Below are 27,330 nucleotides of genomic sequence, written 5' to 3' on the forward strand. Positions count from 1 at the left end.
GATCTAATATTCAAAAGTGCCATATTCAGGGTCACTGGCAAAGTTCTCTTAAGGGTTTGATTAGTAGATGGTGGTTTATGTGCGCATAGAGATTATTAAAATTCACACCATAAGTTTGTTTGGTGATATGTCTGGTCGTGATTATGACAGGAATTATTGAATGAGCGCTTGGGGTGGCACTATGCTTAGACTTACTGCAGGGGGAGCCAGTGGTGCTTTGATGACTTCTTTATTGTCTGCTTTTTCTTCACACTCTTCTTTTCATCCTGCACACACAAATAGAAATGCAGTCAAATTGTGTAATGCTGCACTATATGTAAAACAAATTAAGGAGTTTTTTTTTTCAGGATTACAGATCAAAACCGTTTTGAAATCCATCAGTTTGAGCTGCATAGAGTCCAATTATTTCTGACCAGTTGTTAATTGTCAACCAATGTACTCCAACTATCAACAACATCCCACTGATCTTTATTAAAACCCTGGAATCCATTTTTAGACTTAACACAAAATGTTTTTTATGTTTAGTAATTTGGAAATAAATTTTACTATTTAAGTCTGTAGTGACTTACCTCGTCTTCAGATTCTGAGGAGGAGCTGCTGGAGGAATCAGAACTCGAATGCTTGTAAATATTTGTACAATTTGAGTATTTGAGCCCATCTACTGTATTGCTTATTGTTTGCCAGATGCAGCTACACCTTCAACTAAATACAAAACAGTCTTGTAGTAAACTTAAAACATCATATATAGATGTGGCTGAAAATATTGGTACCCTTCCACCTTTAAAAAAAAAAAAATCTCTGTATCAATTTGACAGAAGTATATGCTATCCATCATTCTGTATTTCACATTGAATATGACTGAAACTTTGCTTTTGATTTACAACATATTATTTACAATAATAAAACAAATGAAAATGGCCTGGCGAAAAATACTGGTACCCTTAACTTAATATTTGTAGCACAGCCTTTTGAGGCAATAACTGCAGTGAAGCACTTTCTGTAACTCTGAATTAAGTCTCTATACTTCTTCACTGGTAGTTTGGGTCACTCTCCTTCTGGTGAGAACTGGAGCAGTTCTCTCAGGTTTGATGGGTGCCGTCTCATAGCAGGCCACTTCAGAACAGTCCAACGTTGTCTTCTCATCCACTCTTGGGTGCTTTTTGATGTATGTTTGGGGTCATTATCCTGCTGGAAGACCCTCCTGTAAACATAGGGTTGATGCGGTTTACCAAAAAGCTCTAATTGTGTTTCATCTGTCCAAAGCACATTCTCCCAGAAGGACCTTGACTTGTCAACGTGCATTTTTGGCAAAGTCCAGCCTGGCTTTTTTTTGCGTCTGCCTCTTAGAAGTGGGGTCTTTCTGAGTCTTCTACCATGGAGCCCATTTTCATTCAGATAGCGACGGATGGTGCGACTTGAAACTATTGTACCTTGAACTTGAAGATCAGCTTAAATATAAAGTGTTCAAACAGAAAATGAAACAAGCATTCTTAGAGTCTACAACAGAAACGGTGATAGGAAGCCAGTCTGAGCCACTAAGAGCTGTAAAGTGACAGGAAGTTTGGTTCCGGTAGAGTGGCAAGGGCGTCCCATAATTTGGCTATCCATTTACACCCTCCAGCAACAACAAAAATCTGCTTCTATGCACTCTAGGCATCTACGTCCTATCGGACTCAAACTTAGCTTTATGACAATTACTCACGTTGTTCTCTCCTGACTAGATCCCTGCTTGTGTTGTATCAGCTCTCAGATGTACATTGCTTTGGATAAAAGTGTCTGCTAAATGAAATTGTAAATTGTAAATAAACATAGACCTTATGGATGATAAATGGACCAATCAGTCTCTATCTTAAAAACAAATCTCAATTCTCACACCATCTATATGGTCCTTAATAATTATAAGATTTATAATATAACGAAATAACAAAACTGATTTATGAAGAATTAAAAACAAACTTAAAAACAATTTAAGACAACAGTTTGACTTAAAGATGAATCAGTCAGATTAATCTGCATTTTGTGTTTTCAAATGACTGAAACTATCTGTCAGTTTTACTGCTGTGTTTACAACAGTTACTGAGGTCAACAACCTTTTAACATCTTCAGAAAACATCATGTTAATAGAGTTATTGTGTAGTGTTAGTACCTGTATTAAAAGATTTGTAAGTCCTTTCATAGCAGGTTTTAATCTTACAGACCTTACCAGTTTTTTCTGCCTCCTGCTTTGTATTTACTCATGTCTCTGACACCTGGGCTGCCTCTATGTGTTTCTCTTTCCTCCTTAAACTCTTTCTTTAAATCTTCAATCAGTTGCACCTTCTTCCTTCTTGAATCAGTTCTTTACTTTCTTCCTCATTTTTCTTTCGACACCATTAACGTTACATCCTGCGATTCTTCCTCACTTCTGTCTCCTCTCTCCTGAGTCCTTCACTCACTCTGTAAATGTAAAAGCCTTTCCTTTGAGAAAATCTGTCAGAGCATGAAGCAGAAATTTAACTTGTATGTTGTTAATTACAGTAATTGTCAAACTGAATTGACAAACGACACACTGTGGGAATGCATCTGCAGTCAAGTCATCCAAACTATCAGCTACATTAACATTACTGTAATGTAAAGCAGAAGCAGCAGATAAACTGGACATTTAAACAACTCTAATGTCAAGTTTAAAAACTTTAGCTTCACTGAAGAGCTTTTCTAACTAATTATGTCCTTTGTCTGACATTATTACTTGACGCTGCCCATCAGAATTCAGGAGCCGGTGGTGGTTTGTTGGTCCATGTTAACAACAGCTGTCTCCGTGTCTCATACAAGGATAAAGTGTTCAAACAGAAAACAAAACCAGTGTTCCTAGAAGCTACAACAGAAACGGTGATAGGAAGCCAGTCGGAGCCACTAACAGCTGTAAAGTGATAGAAAGTTTGGTTCTGGTAGAGTGGCAGGGGCGTCCCATAATTTGGCTATCCATTTATACTCTCCCCCTTCAATCAATACATTCAAGGGCAAATAAATCTACTAAAGACCAATCAGCTGTGTGACCATTGAGTCTAAACTCCATCTATGATCTTCTCATTAGCACAGGTAGTCTTGCTTTTAATTTGACAAGTTTACATTATTAATTTCTAATTGACATTGTGGGTGTATGTGATGTGCTGTTGTGTGTAGCTTTGTATTTTATATTATGTATGGTGTGCTCTGTGTGTTTTTTGCTTTGTACTGTTTGTTGTTGTGCTGTTGTATGTTTTGATTGTGGGGGACATCGGATGCAAATTAGCCTCGAGTTAACTCCAGTGCAGTGCATCTTTAATGTTTAAAAACTGCTCATTGTCCCAATCAATAAATCAAAGACAATTAGACGTGCCCTCCACAGCTGTGAGTGTAACTTGATTTGGAGTGACACTTGGTGGTGAAGTGGTAGTGGGTAGGTACTGGTTTGGGATTGGGCCAAAGTGTACCAGTGGGCATTACCCACCCTACACTGCCTGTGATTGGCTCTGACCCTGATATTGTTAACCTAACCCAATCATCTCACTCCTCATGCCTAAACCTAACCAATCTAACCAACAAAGGTAACGAGTAATAGCCAATCAGAGGCAGAGTAGGGCATTTTTTTCCTTACAAAGTATGAGCACCTTGATGAAGATCACAGTTCACTGAGGGGTAGTAGGCTAACTAGAAGGTCAGCTATAATTCTACTTCACCACTAAATTATAATATCCAAAAGTAATAACTATATCAAATGATTGGAAGGTCAGGTGAGTGGTCTATGGCCCAGTGACACATCAAGTTCAGGTGGCATGAGACAACAAAACAGATGGAGAAATTTTCAATCACATTTGCATATTTTTTTTATTATTTTTATTATGCTTATGCTGGAATAAAGTTTAGCATGATTTGGCATGATTTTTTTGTTTTTTGCAGGAAATTGCACTAGACTGAAACTGAACTAGGACTCTGGAACTCTGTGTACTGTTTACATGTGTCTAATTTGAATCGCTCTTTCAAATTACTGTTTTGTTTACTGTTGTGGTAACTGATCCAGAACAGGTACATAAGGCATTTCATTGCACATTGTACTGTGTATGATTATGTATGTGACAAATAAAATATGAATTTGAAAATGAAATGCACAATGGATAAGGGAAACAATCATTTGAGGTTGTAAACAGATTACTTACTCATTAGACTGTATTGTAGGTCTGTGAATAATCAAAAAATCTGATCAGTTTGTGTTCATTTTCTCTACTGAAGCTGTAATGCATAGTTAGTAAGCGCTCACAGTGCAGAAACATTAGCAACACATCCTCAGTCTGTTTTTGTGTCTTCTTGTGTTCCTGAGGGGATCTGAAAGTACTTCAGATCTTCTGCATGTCAAGGAGGAGTGGCCAAAGATATATTCATAATCACAGCAGTGCTGACCATCTGCACATCACTGGTCCTGAAATCAGTACCAATGTTAGAACAACATACTGCCTCCTAAATTACTGCAGTAAAGGTGAAGATTCATAAGCATGTAAATTTATAGTCAGTGCAATGAGATTCAAACAGCTGTCTGATGCAACCAGCAACAAGAGTGATGAGAATGAATCAGAGGCTGTGGCTGTTTTTATTCCATAAAATTGAGTTGAAGCGCTTCATAGAGCTCAGGGGAGCAGAGTAGGATAACACACACATAATTCTCACAAGTGAAACCCTTCACATACACATACATTTTTAATTGATTGATAATAGAAAAATCTTGATTATTGCAGGTTTAACACTCAAAAACTCAGCTAATAATCTTAATTAGGGTTGTGTGGATCAGGTTCTATCAGATTTGATTGATAGTGCAAACAACCCACAAACTCTTAGCACATTTGACTTCAGATGTTGCCAAATCCTGATTGAGAAAAGACGTAAATCTTTTCTCAATCAGGGAAAAGATCCATTCAGATAAAGTTAAAGTCAGGGCCTTTAACTTTTTCTGAGTGGATCTTCGTTCAGATAAAATAGTAACATACATACAGTGTGATATGTCCTACCTCCTGCAGGTTGTCTTTGTCCTCTGAGGTTGAAATGAGAGAGGCAGGGACTGAAGATAGAGCTTGTTTAGGGGTGAAAGGATATCTCAGGCCTCGCCTCATATTCTTCCCGTCACGGGCACAGAATGTGCCATATGGACAACAGTTTCTGCGATCAGCACAACACATGGCCTACAAGGCAGACATTTTATACAATAATCAATTCAAAAGAGCATTAAGACTCCTCAAGATGACAACACTAAATTGTGAATTTGATTGCAATTGAAACATTTGAGTTACGAGCTTTGAATTGATGCCATGAAAATAGAGAATAAAGAATATTACATTACTGTAATGTGTCTTATTGCACAAGAGTATATACTGAGTCAACTCACAGCGTGGTGGGGGCAACAGAAATAGGCATTATTCCCTATGCCTCTGCAGCAGGTTTGGCCAACAGGACAGGTGTGACCATTTTCACACAGATGATCTGATCTCTGTTTTTGGTCTAGGTTGTTCTTGAGCTCCTGAAGGGGAGAGATGGGTAGAAGAAGGGTAATTGGTTTCTCCACAGCTTCCTTCTTCACCACCATCGTTCAGATAAAGTAGTGACATACAGACAGTGTGATATGTCCTACCTCCTGCAGGTTGTCTTTGTCCTCTGAGGTTGAAACGAGAGAGGCAGGGACTGAAGATAGAGCTTGTTCAGGGGTGAAAGGATATCTCAGGCCTCGCCTCATACACTTCCCGTCACGGGCACAGAATGTGCCATATGGACAACAGTTTCTGCGATCAGCACAACACATGGCCTACAAGGCAGACATTTTATACAATAATCAATTCAAAAGAGCATTAAGACTCCTCAAGATGACAACACTAAATTGTGAATTTGATTGCAATTGAAACATTTGAGTTACGAGCTTTGAATTGATGCCATGAAAATAGAGAATAAAGAATATTACATTACTGTAATGTGTCTTATTGCACAAGAGTATATACTGAGTCAACTCACAGCGTGGTGGGGGCAACAGAAATAGGCATTATTCCCTATGCCTCTGCAGCAGGTTTGGCCAACAGGACAGGTGTGACCATTTTCACACAGATGATCTGATCTCTGTTTTTGGTCTAGGTTGTTCTTGGGCTCCTGAAGGGGAGAGAAGGGTATAAGAAGGGTGCTTGGTTTCTCTGAAGCTTCCTTCTTCACCATGGGTATGTTCATCCATGGCTGATTTACTTTCTCACACATCTGGGTACCCAGGTTACACTGAAACCCTGAGGGGCAGCAGTGCTCCAAGTTGGAGCAGCACACAGCCTGGAGACGCACATGAATACAGACACGCAGAGAATATCAATGAAATACTGACAACACTTTTCTGGACCAATATGTCAAGTCTTCACAAGTACAGGTCAAGTTATGCAGTGTATGAACATGTCTGACTTACTTTGGGATATGGACAAGCGCGATATCCATCTGTAGTCATACAGCAGGTGGAGAGATCTGAGAGGATGTTCCCGTCAGGGCATATGTTGTTGCAAGATGAAAACCCACACACTCCCACCAACAGCCATAAAGTGATCCTCAACATCTGGACAAGAGATAATTAACATGAAGTTTATTTGATTCAGCTAAATGTGATACGTTGTGGGCAATTTTAGAGCAACAACTGCCCATTCTTTCCAGTTCCTCGGTCAATTTGTGACTTAAACTGAATCTTACACTTTTACTGTCATTTCGTTGAGGTGTTGCTGGCAACTTTTAGTTTCATTTTAGCATGTATTAAAGAAATATAACCTCACTGTATAGTCATAATAAATAAAAGCTGTGACTGTTTATAAAACACCATACTGGTGGCAGTTACGCCAAGGTTTTGATGAGGATTCATAGATTTTTGCTTACCTTCTGTCTGTGAAGTGATTCAACAGCCTCCTGACATACGCCTCACACCTCCCCTGTACTGAACAACAGACACCGCCACTCTTTATATGGTAGGTTTGGCCCTCCCACTAAACAAACTGGATGCTGGACTTTATGTCACACCCACATCCTATGACTGTCAGATTAGGACAGTAAGGTGCTTCTGGAGGTACACCCCCATTCAGCCACACTTGGATTTTAAAAGGAGGGTTTGGTAATTATTGTATGATGCTGCAAAAACATACACACACACATAAGAGTTTACAAGCTCACATTAACCTGTGATATAATTACATTGTTTAAATACAAAACTTACTGCTAAAGCTTCACTCAGAAATATTGTCTATTTAGAAAGACATTAGTAGGGTGAAAGGTTCAAATGTTATGCTAATATGACTTTTAAAACCATAAAACCAACTAAAGCACATTTAAGAACTGAACTTCTGTTTAGCATAGTTTAAAATGTATCTGTGTTTTACACTAGACATTAAAGTATCATCAAGATTATAAGTTCCCTCTTAAGTCAAAAACGATTCAGTCATAACAGCTATGAGGAAACATGTGATATTCTGGTAGGTCGGTTGGTTATGAACTGGTTGAGATCAACTGCACAAGGCAACTGGGTCTGTAACCCTCAACTACTAAGGAGGCTATAAAATAATCTCACATTATTGTTTGGTTCAGTAACACCCTTAGTGTGATATACAGCAGTTTAATGATAGATTGTACATTGTGAAACTATTGAAACTACTTGCAGTAACTCAAGTGGCATATGAGGTTAGCGTAATAGTTATTGTGTTTGTTACAGCAGCTGAACACAAATTTTAGGGAAGTGAGACTGGGCAGAATGATGGCTTGATATAAAAAGTGGGCAGGGTAACAAACAGTGAATGCAAATCCAGTGGTAGTTGGGTCATATGAATATTTGCTTTGTTTGATTTCTATACGGTTGTATACAAAAGTTTGGACACCCTTTGACAAATGACATATTTTGATGATTTTTAAATTGAAAAGATGTAAACACAGCCTCTTTAGGATGTGGAATATAAAACACAATACTTTCTGCAAACGTCAATGCATAGATACTTTGTATGTCATAAATTTCTCCCATTCTTCTTTGCAAAGGGCCTCCGGTTCTGCAATATTCTTGGGCCATCTTGCGTGCAGAGCTCTTTTAAGATCCACCAACAGATTTTCAGTTATGTTTAAGTGAGGGCCATTCCAAAACCTTCAGCTTGCATCTCTTGAGGTAGTCCATGGTGGATGTCGAGGTATGTTTAGGATCATTATCCTGTTGTAGAGGCCATCCTCTTTTCAGCTTTTTTTTTTTTTTTAACAGACGGTGGGATGTTTGCTTCTAGAATTTGCTGGTATTTGATTGGAATCCATTTTTTCCTCCACCCGTGCAATGTTTCCTGTGCCACTGGCTGCTGCAACACAACCCCAAAGCATGATAGATCCATTCCCATGCTTAACAGTTGGCAAGGTGTAATTTTCATGAAATGCTGCTCCTTTTCCTCTCCAAACATACCTTAACTTATTGTGGCCAAAGAGTTTTATTTTAACTTCATCAGTCCACAGCACTTGTTTCCAAAATGCATCAGGCATCTGATGTTCTGTTGTATACTTCTGACATTGGATTTTATGATGAGGACGCAGGTAAGGAAGCATTGCTGCACAGTGGAACAGTGTACTACCACTCCTGAGTCTGCTGAATCTTCCTGCAGGTTTTTACAGTCAAATGGGGGTTGTGGTTTGCCTTTCTGACCAGAATACGAACAATTCTCTCTGAGCGTTTTCTTGATCTTCCAGATCTCATCTGGACCTCCACAGTTCCCCTAAACTACCATCTCCTAATTACATTTCGCACTGTGGAAACTACAAGCTGACAATGCTTTGCTATCTTCTTGTAGCCTTCCCCTGCATTGTGGGCATCAATAACTTTCAATTTCAGAGTCTTACACAGCTGCTTAGAGGAACCCACTGTTGCCGGATGTTTGCACAAGGTTTGAAGAGTCAGAGTATTTGTAAAGCTTTGAAATTGGTACCAACTGATATTTCCTAATGACAACTGTTGACATGCCTCAGGCCTAACGAACTGATTAAGGTCTGAGACTTTGTAAAAAGAATCTGAGATTTCTTAAGGTGACCAAACATGATGATAATAATTTGATGTATTTATTTTTTCAATTTATGACATAAAAAGTAACTATGCATTAATGTTTGCAGAAAATATTGTTTTTTTATATCCTAAAGAGGCTGTGTTTACATCTTTTCAATTGAAAAATCACCAATATGTTATTTGTCAAGAGGTAGCCAAACTTACTACTTTTTCTTCTACTAACTCTTCATGAAAGTCTTGTTGGTATAAGCATCACTGCACAATGGAACAGTGTACCACCACTCCTGAGTCTGCTAAATCTTCCTGCAAATTTTTACAGTCAAATGGGGGTTGTGTTCTCTATGAGAGTTTTCTTGATCTTCCTGATCTCATCTTGACTTCCACAGTTTCCCTAAACTACCATCTCCTAATTACATTTCACACTGTGGAAACTGCAAGCTGACAACACTTTGCTATCTTCTTATAGACAATGAAAATGATCTGTTGATAGTCATATTGAGAAAATGCCAGCACGTCTCATTTCAGACATATTTCACATTGGCTCCGCCCCTATTTTAACTGTGCAAGTGCAACGACAAGTGCAAGGTGGTAGGTATTAGGCGCACGGACTATATGGGCATCTCTATGCGCACCTGCTATTTTGTTTCATTTATGTGCAGCAGTGAAATGTGTAAAAGGGCTGGGTGAAGGTGAGTATAGAAAAGTGGGTGTAGTGATTAAATATATGTGAAATACTCTCCTAGCCAATCACATCACTGGTCTCAAAGCTCTGAAACAGTTAACAGTGTTAATCACAATTAAACATGATAACGACAACTCAACAATGGATAATACATTGTTGCAGCACGTCTGCAGCAAGTATTTAGTTTGATCATGTTGATAAAATCACCAAAGCAGCAGCGGACATTGTGTCACAAAAGGACATGATTCTGAGACATCTAAGACCAAATTTCAACCAGGAAATAATATTTTATGCATTCACGCAGTGTCCGATAAGAATGACATTTCAGAACCGTATCAACTGAACTCCAGTAGCGATACCAAGGCCGCCACTCCATCTGATGCGTGCAAGGTCGGATAAATACCAGAGACACAGTATTTTTCCTACCGTCCAACTGCCTTTAATAAATCACTAAAGCATATGCATACAGGCTCTCCGAGCTCTGCAGCAAGAGGAGCATCTTCAACAGCTCATACAAACACTTTATACTTTCATCCTGTGCCCAACACAACCGTCAACACAAGCACCTTGTGTGTAGTCACACTTCACTGTCTGCAGACACCTGTTCTTGCAAGATAATCAATAATAATCCCATATATGGAGTCATGCCTGTCTTGTAAAGTCTCTAGTTCTTGCATTTAGCCCCCCTTTTCCAACGATCACTTCTTAGGATCAGGGTCACTGTGTACTTCAGATAACGTTTTCTAGTTCTTCTTTCGTAATTGATGCAACATTCATTTCACCTACACAAACAAGTGCAATGCAAAATTGCGGTTTTGAGTTTTCATGGAACAGTGTTGCCATGGCGATGCGGAAGACTTGCATGTTTCGCCATGAAAGAGGAAACTGTTGTAACTTGACTTTATATTGTCCGATCTGCTCCAAATGTCACAAGTTGGATAAGAGTCCAGGCCTGAGGACATCTACCTGCTCATATTGAGTCATAGTCATAGCACCGCCTGCTAACAACAGGAAATCAGCCTTATGTGACAAACATCATCCGATTTACATTAAATTTTCATGGTGCTGTCTATACATGATATACAGCAACATGACGTATAATACATGGGTGCTCACTAACACCACATAGTGGTGAACTTTGTTCATCAAACGCTGTTGCCATTGCTATGCATCATTCACCATGAAACAGGAAGTTGTTTTGAGGTGCTAGGAGTACTTGAAAGCTCACAAAACTGGGCTTACACATCAGAACCCATGAATTTTGCAAGAATATAGAGCCATTGGGCTTATGCGTGTTAGCGGGCTCCATAGTGCTCCCTAACGCAAGGCAGGCCGTAGTTGGGATAAAGTTGCTCCAGTATTCATGAAATTTGGTACACACATTACTCTCATCATTTTGGACAAATTTCTCATTGGTTTTCATTCGCTCTGCCCAACCGGACGTCGGCCATTTTGAATTTTGTGTGTTTTTCTTGTATTTTATGCAAACTTTTTCAAACTCCTCCTAGAGGGTTTATTACATTCATTTGACATTTGGTTGATATAACCCTCAGACTAACGTGATACTAAATTGTGAAGGAGTAGTCGATAACTCAAATGATGATGTCATAGGTCATATGATAACACACCATTTTAGGCAATTTACATTTATGGAATTTTTCAAAACTCCTCCCAGAGGATTCAACAGGTCCACTGACTGTTGCAGCTGAAATGTCAGCCTGTCTAGTTAGGTGACAAAGGTAATTAAATACCAGAGACACAGTATTTTTCCTACCGTCCAACTGCCTTTAATAAATCACTAAAGCATATGCATACAGGCTCTCTGAGCTCTGCAGCAAGAGGAGCATCTTCAACAGCTCATACAAACACTTTATACTTTCATCCTGTGCCCAACACAACTGTCAACACAAGCACCTTGTGTGTAGTCACACTTCACTGTCTGCAGACACCTGTTCTTGCAAGATAATCAATAATAATCCCATATATGGAGTCATGCCTGTCTTGTAAAGTCTCTAGTTCTTGCATTTAGCCCCCCTTTTCCAACGATCACTTCTTAGGATCAGGGTCACCGTGTACTTCAGATAACCTTTTCTAGTTCTTCTTTCGTAGTTGATGAAACATTCATTTCACCTACACAAACAAGTGCAATGCAAAATTGCGGTTTTGAGTTTTCATGGAACAGTGTTGCCATGGCGATGCGGAAGACTTACATGTTTCGCCATGAAAGAGGAAACTGTTGTTACTTGACTTTATATTGTCCGATCTGCTCCAAATGTCACAAGTTGGATAAGAGTCCAGGCCTGAGGACATCTACCTGCTCATATTGAGTCATAGTCATAGCACCGCCTGCTAACAACAGGAAATCAGCCTTATGTGACAAACATCATCCGATTTACATGAAATTTTCATGGTGCTGTCTATACATGATATACAGCAACATGACGTATAATACATGGGTGTTCTCTAACAACTGAACTTTGTTCATCAAACGCTGTTGCCATTGCTATGCATCATTCACCATGAAACAGGAAGCTGTTTTTGAGGTACTAGGGGTGTTTGAAAGCTCACAAAACTGGGCACACACATCAGAACCCGTGAATATTGCAAGAATATAGAGCGATTGGGCATATGCCTGTCTAGCGGGCTCCATAGTGCCCCCTAAAGCAAGGCGGGCTGTAGTTGGGATAAAGTTTCTCCGATATTCACAAAATTTGGTACACACATTACTCTCATCATTTCAGACATTTCATTAGCTCCGCTCAACTGGATGTCGCCATTTTAAATTTTGTGCGTTTTTCCTGCATTTTATGAAAACTTTTTTTAATTCCTCCTATAGAGTTTATCGGATTCATTTGAAATTTGGTTGGTATAACCCTCAGACTAATGTGATACAAAATTGCGAAGGAATAGTCGATAACTCAAACGACGATGTCATAGGTCATGTGACAACACACCATTTTGCAATTTACAGGTGTGGAACTGAGTTGTCTGGGAAGGCCTTTGCCATGGCGATGCAGAAAATTTAAATGTTTCGCCATGAAAGAGGAAGTTATTGTAACTTGACTTTATATTGTCCAATCTGCCCCAGATTTCGCAGACTGAAAGACATCTACACGTTCATATTGAGTCATAGTCATAGCGCCACCTACTGACAACAGGAAGTCAGCCTTATGTGACAAACATCATCAACTTACTTAAAATTCACATGGTGTGGTGTACACATGATATACTATACTGCAACATAACGTATAATAAGTGGGTGTTCTCTAACACCACATAGTGGGTACAGGGGGCCTTGTTTTAACCGCGTAAATGCAACGACAAGCGCAAGGTGGTAGGTCTTAGGCGCACCGACTATATGGGCGTCTCTATGCGCACCTGCTACTTTATTTCATGTATGTGCAGCAGCGCAACGAAGGTGAACATAGATCGGTGGGCGTGGTGATTAAATAAATGTGAAATACTTTCTCATCCAGTTAAAACCGTTGTGCCAATCACAGTTGAACGTGATAACGACCGCTCAACAAACGGAAAGCTTTTCTTCAGGAAATGTCTGGTTGGTTCAGAGCGTCACGACATGAACACACATCACCACAAATCTGTACCAAAAGACAGATGGAGTAGTTTTTTTCATCAGTTAGTTACTATAACTTTTATTTTCTGTGCTTGACGAGATTTATAACAACTGGGACGTGATGCATAAATGATGCGTACTCACAAAAACCGCACATACGCCATTTCCCGCTTATAAACACACCTCACGCATTCTTTAGGCCAGGCATACACATGTTGTCCTGAAGCGATCTGAGGGTGATTTGATGAGGTGGAGATGAAATATGAGGTGAGAGACGGAATCTTTCAGCAAAACATTTTTGTTAGTTTTTTTTTTTTTGTTTGTTAGTTTTTCTTTTTTTTTTTTGCGTTTACACAGAGATTTGTAAAATGCCAATCAAAGGCACATTTATGAACATAACATTGATTAATTACATTTGTGTGATTAGTTTAACCATTCATTTAGTTTACATAGGAGTCAACATTTTATTTTGCTCATAATATTCTTTTTATTTTATCCTTAGTTTTGTCACACCTTGTAAAGTCGGTTTAGATATGAGCGCTACAAACTAATCACTGATTACATTTCTGAGATATCAGTGCTGATGATGGTTTACAGGTCCGTGTGATGAATTCATGATTTGGACGATATAAAGCCGTGCGTAATGGTCGTGCGTAGTGACAGCTGTTCTGCTGTTGGACAACCTCGCCGGTGCAACACAATCGGTAAACGGCATTTCCTCTTTCCCGTTTGACAGCTATACAGACTGGTGGAACAGGCGGCGAACTGATACGAAAACAGCTGGATCAGTGCGTGTCTTCCTCCATTTATGGCTCATTGTGGGAGTGGAAATTAGGCTCGTGCACGTGTGTCCAGTTCTTTAATGACTGAGATCTATAAAACAGAACCATGCGTACGCACAGCTTTATAAATCTGACGAAAAGAATACGTATATTTTATTCTGGCTTTGCGCGTACACACAGTTTTATTCATGAATCTACACAGAGTTTTATGCTTCTGGCCCCTGAACTCAAAACTGTTTGACTCAACTTGACCTGCATAGACACAGCACAAGAAATAGCTTGCAGCAACTTTATATTTAACTGCATCTCATATTTGTGGGAATATTGACAAGGTCAGTCTAATTGATCACATGAAAAAGTTTCTGCTGATAACTTACTGAATGAGAGTAAATTTTCTTCTTCTTCTTGGAAAATAAAACAAGAACATTCAGATTGAATAGTTTATAAGTAATTTTATGGCAATATTGTTTTATAACACATTTTTACTACCAGAGCCTGTTTCCAATAAAGTATACTGAAAAAGAGAACACATATCTTCTCCCTGATCATTTTATTAGCCTCAAGTGGCTCAGAGTAGAGGAGAGATCATATATCAAAATATGTATTGTTCACAGGATTGTCAATCATGTGGTACCACAATATCTCAGTAATTATTTTTCTCAGGTCAGCGATGTCCACAGTTATCCCACTAGAGGGAGCTCCACTGATTTTGTGCCATGCAGATTTAAAATCTGTGTGGGAAAGGACTTGTTTTTATATAAAGTAGCAGTTATGTGGAATGTGTTACCTGCAAGACTTAAGTCAATTAGTTCTATTGGAAACTTGAAGTCCTCCCTAAAGAGCTGGCTGAGTAGCAGCTGGTCCTACATATAACTATTTCATCTGTTTCAATAATTCAATCATTTTAATTAATTATTGAATTGGTAGGATACACTGTACTGAATACATATTGTACTGCTGCCTTCTCTCTGCCGCCCCTCCACCTCCCACAAACATACACACATGAACACACGTGCACACTCACACGCATTAACTTATACTAATTGTGCTCATATACTCACTTAAACATTAACAGTCAAACACACAGCTACACCCAAAGGACCACAATGGAAATAAGCTCTTGAGCTTTATTATGTTTAAGATATGATGCCTCCTGGTTGAGGCTGTGCATACATGATTCATTTATTTATATATGCTGTATATCCTTTATATTGTTAATAAATAATTTCAATCAATCAATCAATCAGCCACTTCAGCAGTAAGACAGTTCATTCTGGAATATACTGTTGTAGAAAACCACTGACAGTAAAAAAGACAGAAATGATCAGAGATGCCTACATCCACAACTGAAGACATATTGGCAGGTAGGCCGTGTGTTATTACAAGGTCTAAAGTGTGGCCTCTCTTATGAGTTGGCTGAGTAACATGTTGGATAAAAGTCACACAATTCAGCAAATTTAAAAGGTTCCAAGGTAAAAGAGTCTGATTGATTGTCCACATGGAAGTTAAAATGACGTAAAATAACAATTCATAATTGGTGTGGATTATTGAGAGTACTTCTGAAAAATCGAAAACAAAGGAAGAGCATCGTTTGGGTGGCCTGTGAACTATGATACACAGTACAGGACGGCTGTTAAAAATAATGGAGTGATATTCAAAAAATGTGTATTTATCAAATGTAATATCTTTAAAACCAAGCGACGCAGAGAGGATGGTTGCTCTACTCCCATCTTTTTTAACCTTTCCTGGAGGAGTATGAAAAATTGTAGTTTGGTGGTGAGGTTTCAATAAGAGCAGCTGGTCCATCCGTATTAAACATGCAATCAATATTATTATCTAAAATCAGGTGATTAATAATAAATATCCCGATCTAATATTCAAAAGTGCCATATTCAGGGTCACTGGCAAAGTTCTCTTAAGGCTTTGATTAGTAGATGGTGGTTTATGTGCGCATAGAGATTATTAAAATTCACACCATAAGTGATATGGTTTGGTTTGATTTGGTGATATGTCTGGTCGTGATTATGACAGGAATTATTGAATGAGCGCTTGGGGTGGCACTATGCTTAGACTTACTGCAGGGGGAGCCAGTGGTGCTTTGATGACTTCTTTATTGTCTGCTTTTTCTTCACACTCTTCTTTTCATCCTGCACACACAAATAGAAATGCAGTCAAATAATGTAATGCTCCATTATATGTAAAACAAATTAAGGAGTTTTTTTCAGGATTACAGATCAAAACCATTTTGAAATCCATCAGTTTGAGCTGCATAGAGTCCAATTATTTCTGACCAGTTGTTAATTGTCAACCAATTTACTCCAACTATCAACAACATCCCACTGATCTTTATTAAAACCCTGGAATCCATTTTTTAGACTTAACACAAAATGTTTTTTATGTTTAGTAATTTGGAAATAAATTTTACTATTTAAGTCTGTAGTGACTTACCTCGTCTTCAGATTCTGAGGAGGAGCTGCTGGAGGAATCAGAACTCGAATTCTTGTAAATATTTGTACAATTTGAGTATTTGAGCCCATCTACTGTATTGCTTATTGTTTGCCAGATGCAGCTACACCTTCAACTAAATACAAAACAGTCTTGTAGTAAACTTAAAACATTATGAATAGATGTGGCTGAAAATATTGGTACCCTTCCACCTTTAAAAAAAAAAAAATCTCTGTATCAATTTGACAGAAGTATATGCTATCCATCATTCTTTATTTCACATTGAATATGACTGAAACTTTGCTTTTGATTTACAACATATTATTTACAATAATAAAACAAATGAAAATGGCCTGGCGAAAAAAACTGGTACCCTTAACTTAATATTTGTAGCACAGCCTTTTGAGGCAATAACTGCAGTGAAGCACTTTCTGTAACTCTGAATTAAGTCTCTATACTTCTTCACTGGTAGTTTGGGTCACTCTCCTTCTGGTGAGAACTGGAGCAGTTCTCTCAGGTTTGATGGGTGCCGTCTCATAGCAGGCCACTTCAGAACAGTCCAACGTTGTCTTCTCATCCACTCTTGGGTGCTTTTTGATGTATGTTTGGGGTCATTATCCTGCTGGAAGACCCTCCTGTAAACATAGGGTTGATGCGGTTTACCAAAAAGCTCTAATTGTGTTTCATCTGTCCAAAGCACATTCTCCCAGAAGGACCTTGACTTGTCAATGTGCATTTTTGGCAAAGTCCAGCCTGGATTTTTTTTGCGTCTGCCTCTTAGAAGCGGGGTCTTCCTGAGTCTTCTACCATGGAGCCCATTTTCATTCAGATAGCGACGGATGGTGCGACTTGAAACTATTGTACCTTGAACTTGAAGATCAGCTTAAATATAAAGTGTTCAAACAGAAAATGAAACAAGCATTCTTAGAGGCTACAACAGAAACAGTGATAGGAAGCCAGTCTGAGCCACTAAGAGCTGTAAAGTGACAGGAAGTTTGGTTCCGGTAGAGTGGCAAGGGCGTCCCATAATTTGGCTATCCATTTACACCCTCCAGCAACAACAAAAATCTGCTTCTATGCACTCTAGGCATCTACGTCCTATCGGACTCAAACTTAGCTTTATGACAATTACTCACGTTGTTCTCTCCTGACTAGATCCCTGCTTGTGTTGTATCAGCTCTCAGATGTACATTGCTTTGGATAAAAGTGTCTGCTAAATGAAATTGTAAATTGTAAATAAACTTAGACCTTATGGATGATAAATGGACCAATCAGTCTCTATCTTAAAAACAAATCTCACACCGTCTATATGGTCCTTAATATAGATCTATAATATAACGAAATAACAAAACTGATTTATGAAGAATTAAAAACAAACTTAAAAACAATTTAAGACAACAGTTTGACTCAAAGATGAATCAGTCAGATTAATCTGCATTTTGTGTTTTCTAATGACTGAAACTATCTGTCAGTTTTACTGCTGTGTTTACAACAGTTACTGAGGTCAACAACCTTTTAACATCTTCAGAAAACATCATGTTAATAGAGTTATTGTGTAGTGTTAGTACCTGTATTAAAAGATTTGTAGGTCCTTTCATAGCAGGTTTTAATCTTACAGACCTTACCAGTTTTTTCTGCCTCCTGCTTTGTATTTACTCATGTCTCTGACACCTGGGCTGCCTCTATGTGTTTCTCTTTCCTCCTTAAACTCTTTCTTTAAATCTTCAATCAGTTGCACCTTCTTCCTTCTTGAATCAGTTCTTTACTTTCTTCCTCATTTTTCTTTCGACACCATTAATGTTACATCCTGCGATTCTTCCTCACTTCTGTCTCTTCTCTCCTGAGTCCTTCACTCACTCTGCAAATGTAAAAGCCTTTCCTTTGAGAAAATCTGTCAGAGCATGAAGCAGAAATTTAACTTGTATGGTGTCAATTACAGTAATTGTCAAACTGAATTGACAAACGACACACTGTGGGAATGCATCTGCAGTCAAGTCATCCAAACTATCAGCTACATTAACATTACTGTAATGTAAAGCAGAAGCAGCAGATAAACTGGACATTTAAACAACTCTAATGTCAAGTTTAAAAACTTTAGCTTCACTGAAGAGCTTTTCTAGCTAATTATGTCCTTTGTCTGACATTATTACTTGACGCTGCCCATCAGAATTCAGGAGCCGGTGGTGGTTTGTTGGTCCATGTTAACAACAGCTGTCTCCGTGTCTCATACAAGGATAAAGTGTTCAAACAGAAAACAAAACCAGTGTTCCTAGAAGCTACAACAGAAACGGTGATAGGAAGCCAGTCGGAGCCACTAACAGCTGTAAAGTGATAGAAAGTTTGGTTCTGGTAGAGTGGCAGGGGCGTCCCATAATTTGGCTATCCATTTATACTCTCCCCCTTCAATCAATACATTCAAGGGCAAATAAATCTACTAAAGACCAATCAGCTGTGTGACCACTGAGTCTAAACTCCATCTATGATCTTCTCATTAGCACAGGTAGTCTTGCTTTTAATTTTACAAGTTTACATTATTAATTTCTAATTGACATTGTGGGTGTATGTGATGTGCTGTTGTGTGTAGCTTTGTATTTTATATTATGTATGGTGTGCTCTGTGTGTTTTTTGCTTTGTACTGTTTGTTGTTGTGCTGTTGTATGTTTTGATTGTGGGGGACATCGGATGCAAATTAGCCTCGAGTTAACTCCAGTGCAGTGCATCTTTAATGTTTAAAAACTGCTCATTGTCCCAATCAATAAATCAAAGACAATTAGACGTGCCCTCCACAGCTGTGAGTGTAACTTGATTTGGAGTGACACTTGGTGGTGAAGTGGTAGTGGGTAGGTACTGGTTTGGGATTGGGCCAAAGTGTACCAGTGGGCATTACCCACCCTACACTGCCTGTGATTGGCTCTGACCCTGATATTGTTAACCTAACCCAATCATCTCACTCCTCATGCCTAAACCTAACCAATCTAACCAACAAAGGTAACGAGTAATAGCCAATCAGAGGCAGAGTAGGGCATTTTTTTCCTTACAAAGTATGAGCACCTTGATGAAGACCACAGTTCACTGAAGGGTAGTAGGCTAACTAGAAGGTCAGCTATAATTCTACTTCACCACTAAATTATAATATCCAAATGTAATAACTATATCAAATGATTGGAAGGTCAGGTGAGTGGTCTATGGCCCAGTGACACATCAAGTTCAGGTGGCATGAGACAACAAAACAGATGGAGAAATTTTCAATCACATTTGCATATTTTTTTTATTATTTTTATTATGCTTCAATAGGAAGATCATGAAAGGAATAAAGCTTAGCATGATTTGGCATGATTTTTTTGTTTTTTGCAGGAAATCGCAGTAGACTGAAACTGAACTAGGACTCTGGAACTCTGTGTACTGTTTACATGTGTCTAATTTGAATCGCTCTTTCAAATTACTGTTTTGTTTACTGTTGTGGTAACTGATCCAGAACAGGTACATAAGGCATTTCATTGCACATTGTACTGTGTATGATTATGTATGTGACAAATAAAATATGAATTTGAAAATGAAATGCACAATGGATAAGGGAAACAATCATTTGAGGTTGTAAACAGATTATTTACTCATTAGACTGTAATGTAGGTCTGTGAATAATCAAAAAATCTGATCAGTTTGTGTTCATTTTCTCTACTGAAGCTGTAATGCATAGTTAGTAAGCGCTCACAGTGCAGAAACATTAGCAACACATCCTCAGTCTGTTTTTGTGTCTTCTTGTGTTCCTGGGGGGATCTGAAAGTACTTCAGATCTTCTGCATGTCAAGGAGGAGTGGCCAAAGATATATTCATAATCACAGCAGTGCCGACCATCTGCACATCACTGGTCCTGAAATCAGAATCAATGTTAGAACAACATACTGCCTCCTAAATTACTGCAGTAAAGGTGAAGATTCATAAGCATGTAAATTTATAGTCAGTGCAATGAGATTCAAACAGCTGTCTGATGCAACCAGCAACAAGAGTGATGAGAATGAATCAGAGGCTGTGGCTGTTTTTATTCCATAAAATTGAGTTGAAGCGCTTCATAGAGCTCAGGGGAGCAGAGTAGGATAACACACACATAATTCTCACAAGTGAAACCCTTCACATACACATACATTTTTGATTGATTGATAATAGAAAAATCTTGATTATTGCAGGTTTAACACTCAAAAACTCAGCTAATAATCTTAATTAGGGTTGTGTGGATCAGGTTCTATCAGATTTGATTGATAGTGCAAACAACCCACAAACTCTTAGCACATTTGACTTCAGATGTTGCCAAATCCTGATTGAGAAAAGACGTAAATCTTTTCTCAATCAGGGAAAAGATCCATTCAGATAAAGTTAAAGTCAGGGCCTTTAACTTTTTCTGAGTGGATCTTCGTTCAGATAAAATAGTAACATACATACAGTGTGATATGTCCTACCTCCTGCAGGTTGTCTTTGTCCTCTGAGGTTGAAATGAGAGAGGCAGGGACTGAAGATAGAGCTTGTATAGGGGAGAAAGGATATCTCAGGCCTCGCCTCACACACTTCCCGTCACGGGCACAGATTGTGCCATATGGACAACAGTTTCTGCGATCAGCACAACACGTGGCCTACAAGGCAGACATTTTATACAATAATCAATTCAAAAGAGCATTATGACTCCTCAAGATGACAACACTAAATTGTGGATTTGATTGCAATTGAAATATTTGAGTTACGAGCTTTGAATTGATGCCATGAAAATAGAGAATAAAGAATATTACATTACTGTAATGTGTCTTATTGCACAAGAGTATTTACTGAGTCAACATACAGAGCGGAGGGGGCAACAGAAATAGGGCCTATTCCCTTTGCCTCTGCAGCAGGTTTCGCCAACAAGACATTTGTAACCATGTTCACACAGATGATCTGATCTCTGTTTTTGGTCTAGGTTGTTCTTGGGCTCCTGAAGGGGAGAAATGGGTAGAAGAAGGGTAATTGGTTTCTCTACAGCTTCCTTCTTCACCACCATCGTTCAGATAAAGTAGTGACATACATACAGTGTGATATGTCCTACCTCCTGCAGGTTGTCTTTGTCCTCTGAGGTTGAAATGAGAGAGGCAGGGACTGAAGATAGAGCTTGTATAGGGGAAAAAGGATATCTCAGGCCTCGCCTCACACACGTCCCGTCATAGTCACAGATTGTGCCATATGGACAACAGTTCTTGCGATCAGCACAACACGTGGCCTACAAGGCAGACATTTTATACAATAATCAATTCAAAAGAGCATTAAGACTCCTCAAGATGACAACACTAAATTGTGAATTTGATTGCAATTGAAACATTTGAGTTACAAGCTTTGAATTGATGCCATGAAAATAGAGAATAAAGAATATTACATTACTGTAATGTGTCTTATTGCACAAGAGTATTTACTGAGTCAACATACAGAGCGGTGGCGGCAACAGAAATAGGCATTATTCCCTTTGCCTCTGCAGCAGGTTTGGCCAACATGACATTTGATACCATGTTCACACAGATGATCTGGTCTCTGTTTTTGGTCTAGGTTGTTCTTGAGATCCTGAAGGGGAGAGATGGGTAGAAGAGGGGTAATTGGTTTCTCTACAGCTTCCTTCTTCACCACCATTGTTCAGATAAAGTAGTGACATACATACAGTGTGATATGTCCTACCTCCTGCAGGTTGTCTTTGTCCTCTGAGGTGGAAATGAGAGAGGCAGGGACTGAAGATAGAGCTTGTTCAGGGGAGAAAGGATATCTCAGGCTTCGCCTCACACACGTCCCGTCATAGTCACAGATTGTGCCATATGGACAACAGTTCTTGCGATCAGCACAACACGTGGCCTACAAGGCAGACATTTTATACAATAATCAATTCAAAAGAGCATTAAGACTCCTCAAGATGACAACACTGAATTGTAAATTTGATTGCAATTGAAACATTTGAGTTACAAGCTTTGAATTGATGCCATGAAAATAGAGAATAAAGAATATTACATTACTGTAATGTGTCTTATTGCACAAGAGTATTTACTGAGTCAACATACAGAGCGGTGGCGGCAACAGAAATAGGGCCTATTCCCTTTGCCTCTGCAGCAGGTTTGGCCAACACGACATTTGATACCATGTTCACACAGATGATCTGGTCTCTGTTTTTGGTCTAGGTTGTTCTTGAGATCCTGAAGGGGAGAGATGGGTAGAAGAGGGGTAATTGGTTTCTCTACAGCTTCCTTCTTCACCACCATTGTTCAGATAAAGTAGTGACATACATACAGTGTGATATGTCCTACCTCCTGCAGGTTGTCTTTGTCCTCTGAGGTTGAAATGAGAGAGGCAGGGACTGAAGATAGAGCTTGTATAGGGGAGAAAGGATATCTCAGGCCTCGCCTCACACACTTCCCGTCACGGGCACAGAATGTGCCATATGGACAACAGTTTCTGCGATCAGCACAACACATGGCCTACAAGGCAGACATTTTATACAATAATCAATTCAAAAGAGCATTAACACTCCTCAAGATGACAACACTGAATTGTAAATTTGATTGCAATTGAAACATTTGAGTTACAAGCTTTGAATTGATGCCATGAAAATTACTGTCATTTCTTATTGCAGGAGTATTTACTGGGTCAACTCACAGAGGAGTAGGGGCAACAGAACCAGGTACCGTATATGGATCTGCAGCAGGTTTCGCCACCACGACAGTTATGGTTGTTGTCACAGTTGACAACTGAACTCTTTTTTTGGTCTAGGTTGTTTTTGAGCTCCTGAAGGGGAGAGACGGGTATAAGAAGGGTGCTTGGTTTCTCTGCAGCTTCCTTCTTCACCATGGGTATGTTCATCCATGGCTGATTTACTTTCTCACACATCTGGGTACCCAGGTTACACTGAAACCCTGAGGGGCAGCAGTGCTCCAAGTCGGAGCAGCACACAGCCTGGAGACGCACATGAATACAGACACGCAGAGAATATCAATGAAATACTGACAACACTTTTCCGGACCAATATGTCAAGTCTTCACAAGTACAGGTCAAGTTATGCAGTGTATGAACATGTCTGACTTACGTTGGGATATGGACAAGCGCGATATCCATCTGTAGTCATACAGCAGGTGGAGAGATCTGAGAGGACGTTCCCATCAGGGCATATGTTGTTGCAAGATGCAAACCCACACACTCCCACCAACAGCCATAAAGTGATCCTCAACATCTGGACAAGAGATAATTAACATGAAGTTTATTTGATTCAGCCAAATGTGATACGTTGTGGGCAATTTTAGAGCAACAACTGCACATTCTTTCCAGTTCCTCAGTCAATTTGTGACTTAAACTACATCTTACACTTTTACTGTCATTTCGTTGAGGTGTTGCTGGCAACTTTTAGTTTCATTTTAGCATGTATTAAAGAAATATAATGTATAATCATAATAAATAAAAGCTGTGACTGTTTATAAAACACCATACTGGTGGCAGTTACGCCAAGGGTTTGATAAGGATTCATAGATTTTTGCTTACCTTCTGTCTGTGAAGTGATTCAACAGCCTCCTGACATACGCCTCACACCTCCCCTGTACTGAACAACAGACACCGCCACTCTTTATATGGTAGGTTTGGCCCTCCCACTAAACAAACTGGATGCTGGACTTTATGTCACACCCACATCCTATGACTGTCAAATTAGGACAGTAAGGTGCTTCTGGAGGTACACCCCCATTCAGCCACACTTGGATTTTAAAAGGAGGGTTTGGTAATTATTGTATGATGCTGCAAAAACATACACACACACATAAGAGTTTACAAGCTCACATTAACCTGTGATATAATTACATTGTTTAAATACAAAACTTACTGCTAAAGCTTCACTCAGAAATATTGTCTATTTAGAAAGACATTAGTAGGGTGAAAGGTTCAAATGTTATGCTAATATGACTTTTAAAACCATAAAACCAACTAAAGCACATTTCAGAACTGAACTTCTGTTTAGCATAGTTTCTGTGTTTTACACTAGACATTAAAGTATCATCAAGATTATAAGTTCCCTCTTAAGTCAAAAACGATTCAGTCATAACAGCTATGAGGAAACATGTGATATTCTGGTAGGTCGGTTGGTTATGAACTGGTTGAGATCAACTGCACAAGGCAACTGGGTCTGTAACCCTCAACTACTAAGGAGGCTATAAAACAATCTCACATTATTGTTTGGTTCAGTAACACCCTTAGTGTGATATACAGCAGTTTAATGATAGATTGTACATTGTGAAACTATTGAAACTACTTGCAGTAACTCAAGTGGCATATGAGGTTAGCGTAATAGTTATTGTGTTTGTTACAGCAGCTGAACACAAATTTTAGGGAAGTGAGACTGGGCAGAATGATGGCTTGATATAAAAAGTGGGCAGGGTAACAAACAGTGAATGCAAATCCAGTGGTAGTTGGGTCATATGAATATTTGCTTTGTTTGATTTCTATACGGTTGTATACAAAAGTTTGGACACCCTTTGACAAATGACATATTTTGATGATTTTTAAATTGAAAAGATGTAAACACAGCCTCTTTAGGATGTGGAATATAAAACACAATACTTTCTGCAAACGTCAATGCGTAGATACTTTGTATGTCATAAATTTCTCCCATTCTTCTTTGCAAAGGGCCTCCGGTTCTGCAATATTCTTGGGCCATCTTGCATGCACAGCTCTTTTAAGATCCACCAACAGATTTTCAGTTATGTTTAAGTGAGGGCCATTCCAAAACCTTCAGCTTGCATCTCTTGAGGTAGTCCATGGTGGATGTCGAGGTATGTTTAGGATCATTATCCTGTTGTAGAGGCCATCCTCTTTTCAGCTTTTTTTTTTTTTTTTTAACAGACGGTGGGATGTTTGCTTCTAGAATTTGCTGGTATTTGATTGGAATCCATTTTTTCCTCCACCCGTGCAATGTTTCCTGTGCCACTGGCTGCTGCAACACAACCCCAAAGCATGATAGATCCACTCCCATGCTTAACAGTTGGCAAGGTGTAATTTTCATGAAATGCTGCTCCTTTTCCTCTCCAAACATACCTTAACTTATTGTGGCCAAAGAGTTTTATTTTAACTTCATCAGTCCACAGCACTTGTTTCCAAAATGCATCAGGCACCTGATGTTCTGTTGTATACTTCTGACATTGGATTTTATGATGAGGACGCAGGTAAGGTTTTCTTCTACTAACTCTTCATGAAAGTCTTGTTGGTATAAGCATCACTGCACAATGGAACGGTGTACCACCACTCCTGAGTCTGCTAAATCTTCCTGCAAATTTTTACAGTCAAATGGGGGTTGTGTTCTCTATGAGAGTTTTCTTGTTCTTCCTGATCTCATCTTGACTTCCACAGTTTCCCTAAACTACCATCTCCTAATTACATTTCACACTGTGGAAACTGCAAGCTGACAACACTTTGCTATCTTCTTGTAGTCTTCCCTTGCATTATGGGCATCAGTAACTTACACAGCTTACACAGCTGCTTAGAGGAACCCACTGTTGCCGAATGTTTGCACAAGGTTTGAAGAATCAGAGTATTTGTAAAGCTTTGAAATTGGCACTGTCTGACATTTCCTACCCAGTAAACACTGTGGGGCTCATTTATCTTCCTGCAGTGGCCCCACTTGGGCCCCACAGGGACATGTTTGCTGGGCCCTGTTTGGGCAGCCCACTGTGGGCCCCGTTACCAGTGTGAAATGCAGGGCACGTGTGGGCCCCACACTATGGGGCCCAGGTGGTGCCCCAGTGGAACAGCCCACACTGAGTGTGGGTCCCACTGGGATCCACTGTGGGGCTGCAGCATGCCCCTGGTCACCCAGGTGGGCTGTGTGGGCCCCACTGGGGCCCAGTGTGGGCCTGCAGCATGCCCAAGTGGGCTGTGTGGGCCCATTTGGGACCTACTGTCGGCCTGCAGCATACCAAGGTGGGCTGTGTGGGCCCCACTGGGGCACCACCTGGGCCCCATAGTGTGGGGTCCATGAGAGCCCCGCATTTCAGGCCAGTAATAGGGCCCACAGTGGGCTGCACCTGCAGGGCATGCTGCAGGCTCACAGTTGGCCCCACAGCTCAAAGGGTCCAACTTGCAGCATAGATTAGTATTGATGCATATTCAGAATAATTGCACTTGTTGAAAGTAGCAGTAATAAATTAAGTTTATGTTTCAAACACTTACATTTATTCACAGCTAGGTTAGAAGAAAAAATCAGGGGCATCAGTGGATCTCTGCCATTTATCTTCTGGTCCTTCTGTTCATGGGGAACCACAATGTTAAATACTCGACAAAATCAATAAGAACAAACAAAAAATCTGAACACAAGGTTTCTGAAGCTTTTGTACATAATGGAAAAGTAACGCCCACCAAGGGTTGTAGTGAGGTGCTGATCACTGGAAGCAGACTTGAGAGCAGGAAAAAAGTGTTGCACACTCTGGCTCCGTATGCATTTCCCTTTTATTTGGATGACATTTCGACCCTCAGGCCTTCTTCAAGATCAGCAATCATAGTAAGACACAGGCACTGGTATGTTATATAGGCCACACCCTAGTAGCACAGCTGATGGTGATCAGATAATCATTTTCCACTATTAGGGTGAGAAAAACAATCAAAAGACCTTCACAGATCAAAACGTTTAACAAACAGTGACAAGAACTACAGCAAATCAATTCTCTTCAAATAAAGTGACAAAAACCAATATGTTTCATATCAAATGTAGAGATTTAAATTTTATATTCCAGTCCTTTTGGTTAACTGCTTTGGGCCCTGCACGGACTATCCCACAGGGGGG

General features: G+C 39.5%; 1 protein-coding gene across 3 annotated transcripts; it reads right to left on the minus strand.

The window, feature by feature from the left end:
- Nucleotides 1–1,159: 1,159 nt before the first annotated feature.
- On the minus strand, nucleotides 1,160–27,057 carry LOC121913768 (progranulin-like). Of its 3 annotated transcripts, none has more exons than XM_042436572.1 (17): nucleotides 26,907–27,057; nucleotides 26,721–26,793; nucleotides 24,048–24,105; nucleotides 23,599–23,742; nucleotides 23,172–23,300; nucleotides 22,823–22,993; nucleotides 22,580–22,711; nucleotides 22,206–22,376; nucleotides 21,963–22,094; nucleotides 21,589–21,759; nucleotides 21,346–21,477; nucleotides 20,972–21,142; nucleotides 6,010–6,141; nucleotides 5,636–5,806; nucleotides 5,393–5,524; nucleotides 5,019–5,189; nucleotides 1,160–1,201 (listed from the first exon to the last, which is right to left on the minus strand). In XM_042436572.1, exons 4-17 carry the CDS (start codon nucleotides 23,740–23,742, stop codon nucleotides 1,181–1,183), a joined length of 1,980 nt encoding a protein of 659 aa, XP_042292506.1. In that variant the 5' UTR covers nucleotides 24,048–24,105; nucleotides 26,721–26,793; nucleotides 26,907–27,057; the 3' UTR covers nucleotides 1,160–1,180. The 3 variants fall into 3 exon arrangements, with proteins under 3 accessions (XP_042292506.1, XP_042292504.1, XP_042292505.1); XM_042436570.1 differs by having other exon boundaries at nucleotides 23,172–23,468; XM_042436571.1 differs by lacking the exon at nucleotides 1,160–1,201 and adding an exon at nucleotides 3,828–4,435 and having other exon boundaries at nucleotides 23,172–23,468; nucleotides 26,907–27,056.
- Between the last annotated feature and the right edge of the window lie 273 nt (nucleotides 27,058–27,330).

The sequence above is a fragment of the Thunnus maccoyii genome, chromosome 15, assembly GCF_910596095.1.
Source record: "Thunnus maccoyii chromosome 15, fThuMac1.1, whole genome shotgun sequence".
Classification (NCBI taxonomy): domain Eukaryota; kingdom Metazoa; phylum Chordata; class Actinopteri; order Scombriformes; family Scombridae; genus Thunnus; species Thunnus maccoyii.

Bases quoted from the DNA above. Each gene is read 5' to 3' on its own strand.
- LOC121913768 (XM_042436570.1), bottom strand. From the start codon at position 23,742: ATGTTGAGGATCACTTTATGGCTGTTGGTGGGAGTGTGTGGGTTTGCA. The intron at 23,469-23,598 runs GTAAGTCAGACA...GTGCGTCTCCAG, and splicing joins GCGCTTGTCCATATCCCAAC to GCTGTGTGCTGCTCCGACTT. The intron at 22,994-23,171 runs GTGAGTTGACCC...TCTGCCTTGTAG, and splicing joins TCTGTTGCCCCTACTCCTCT to GCCATGTGTTGTGCTGATCG.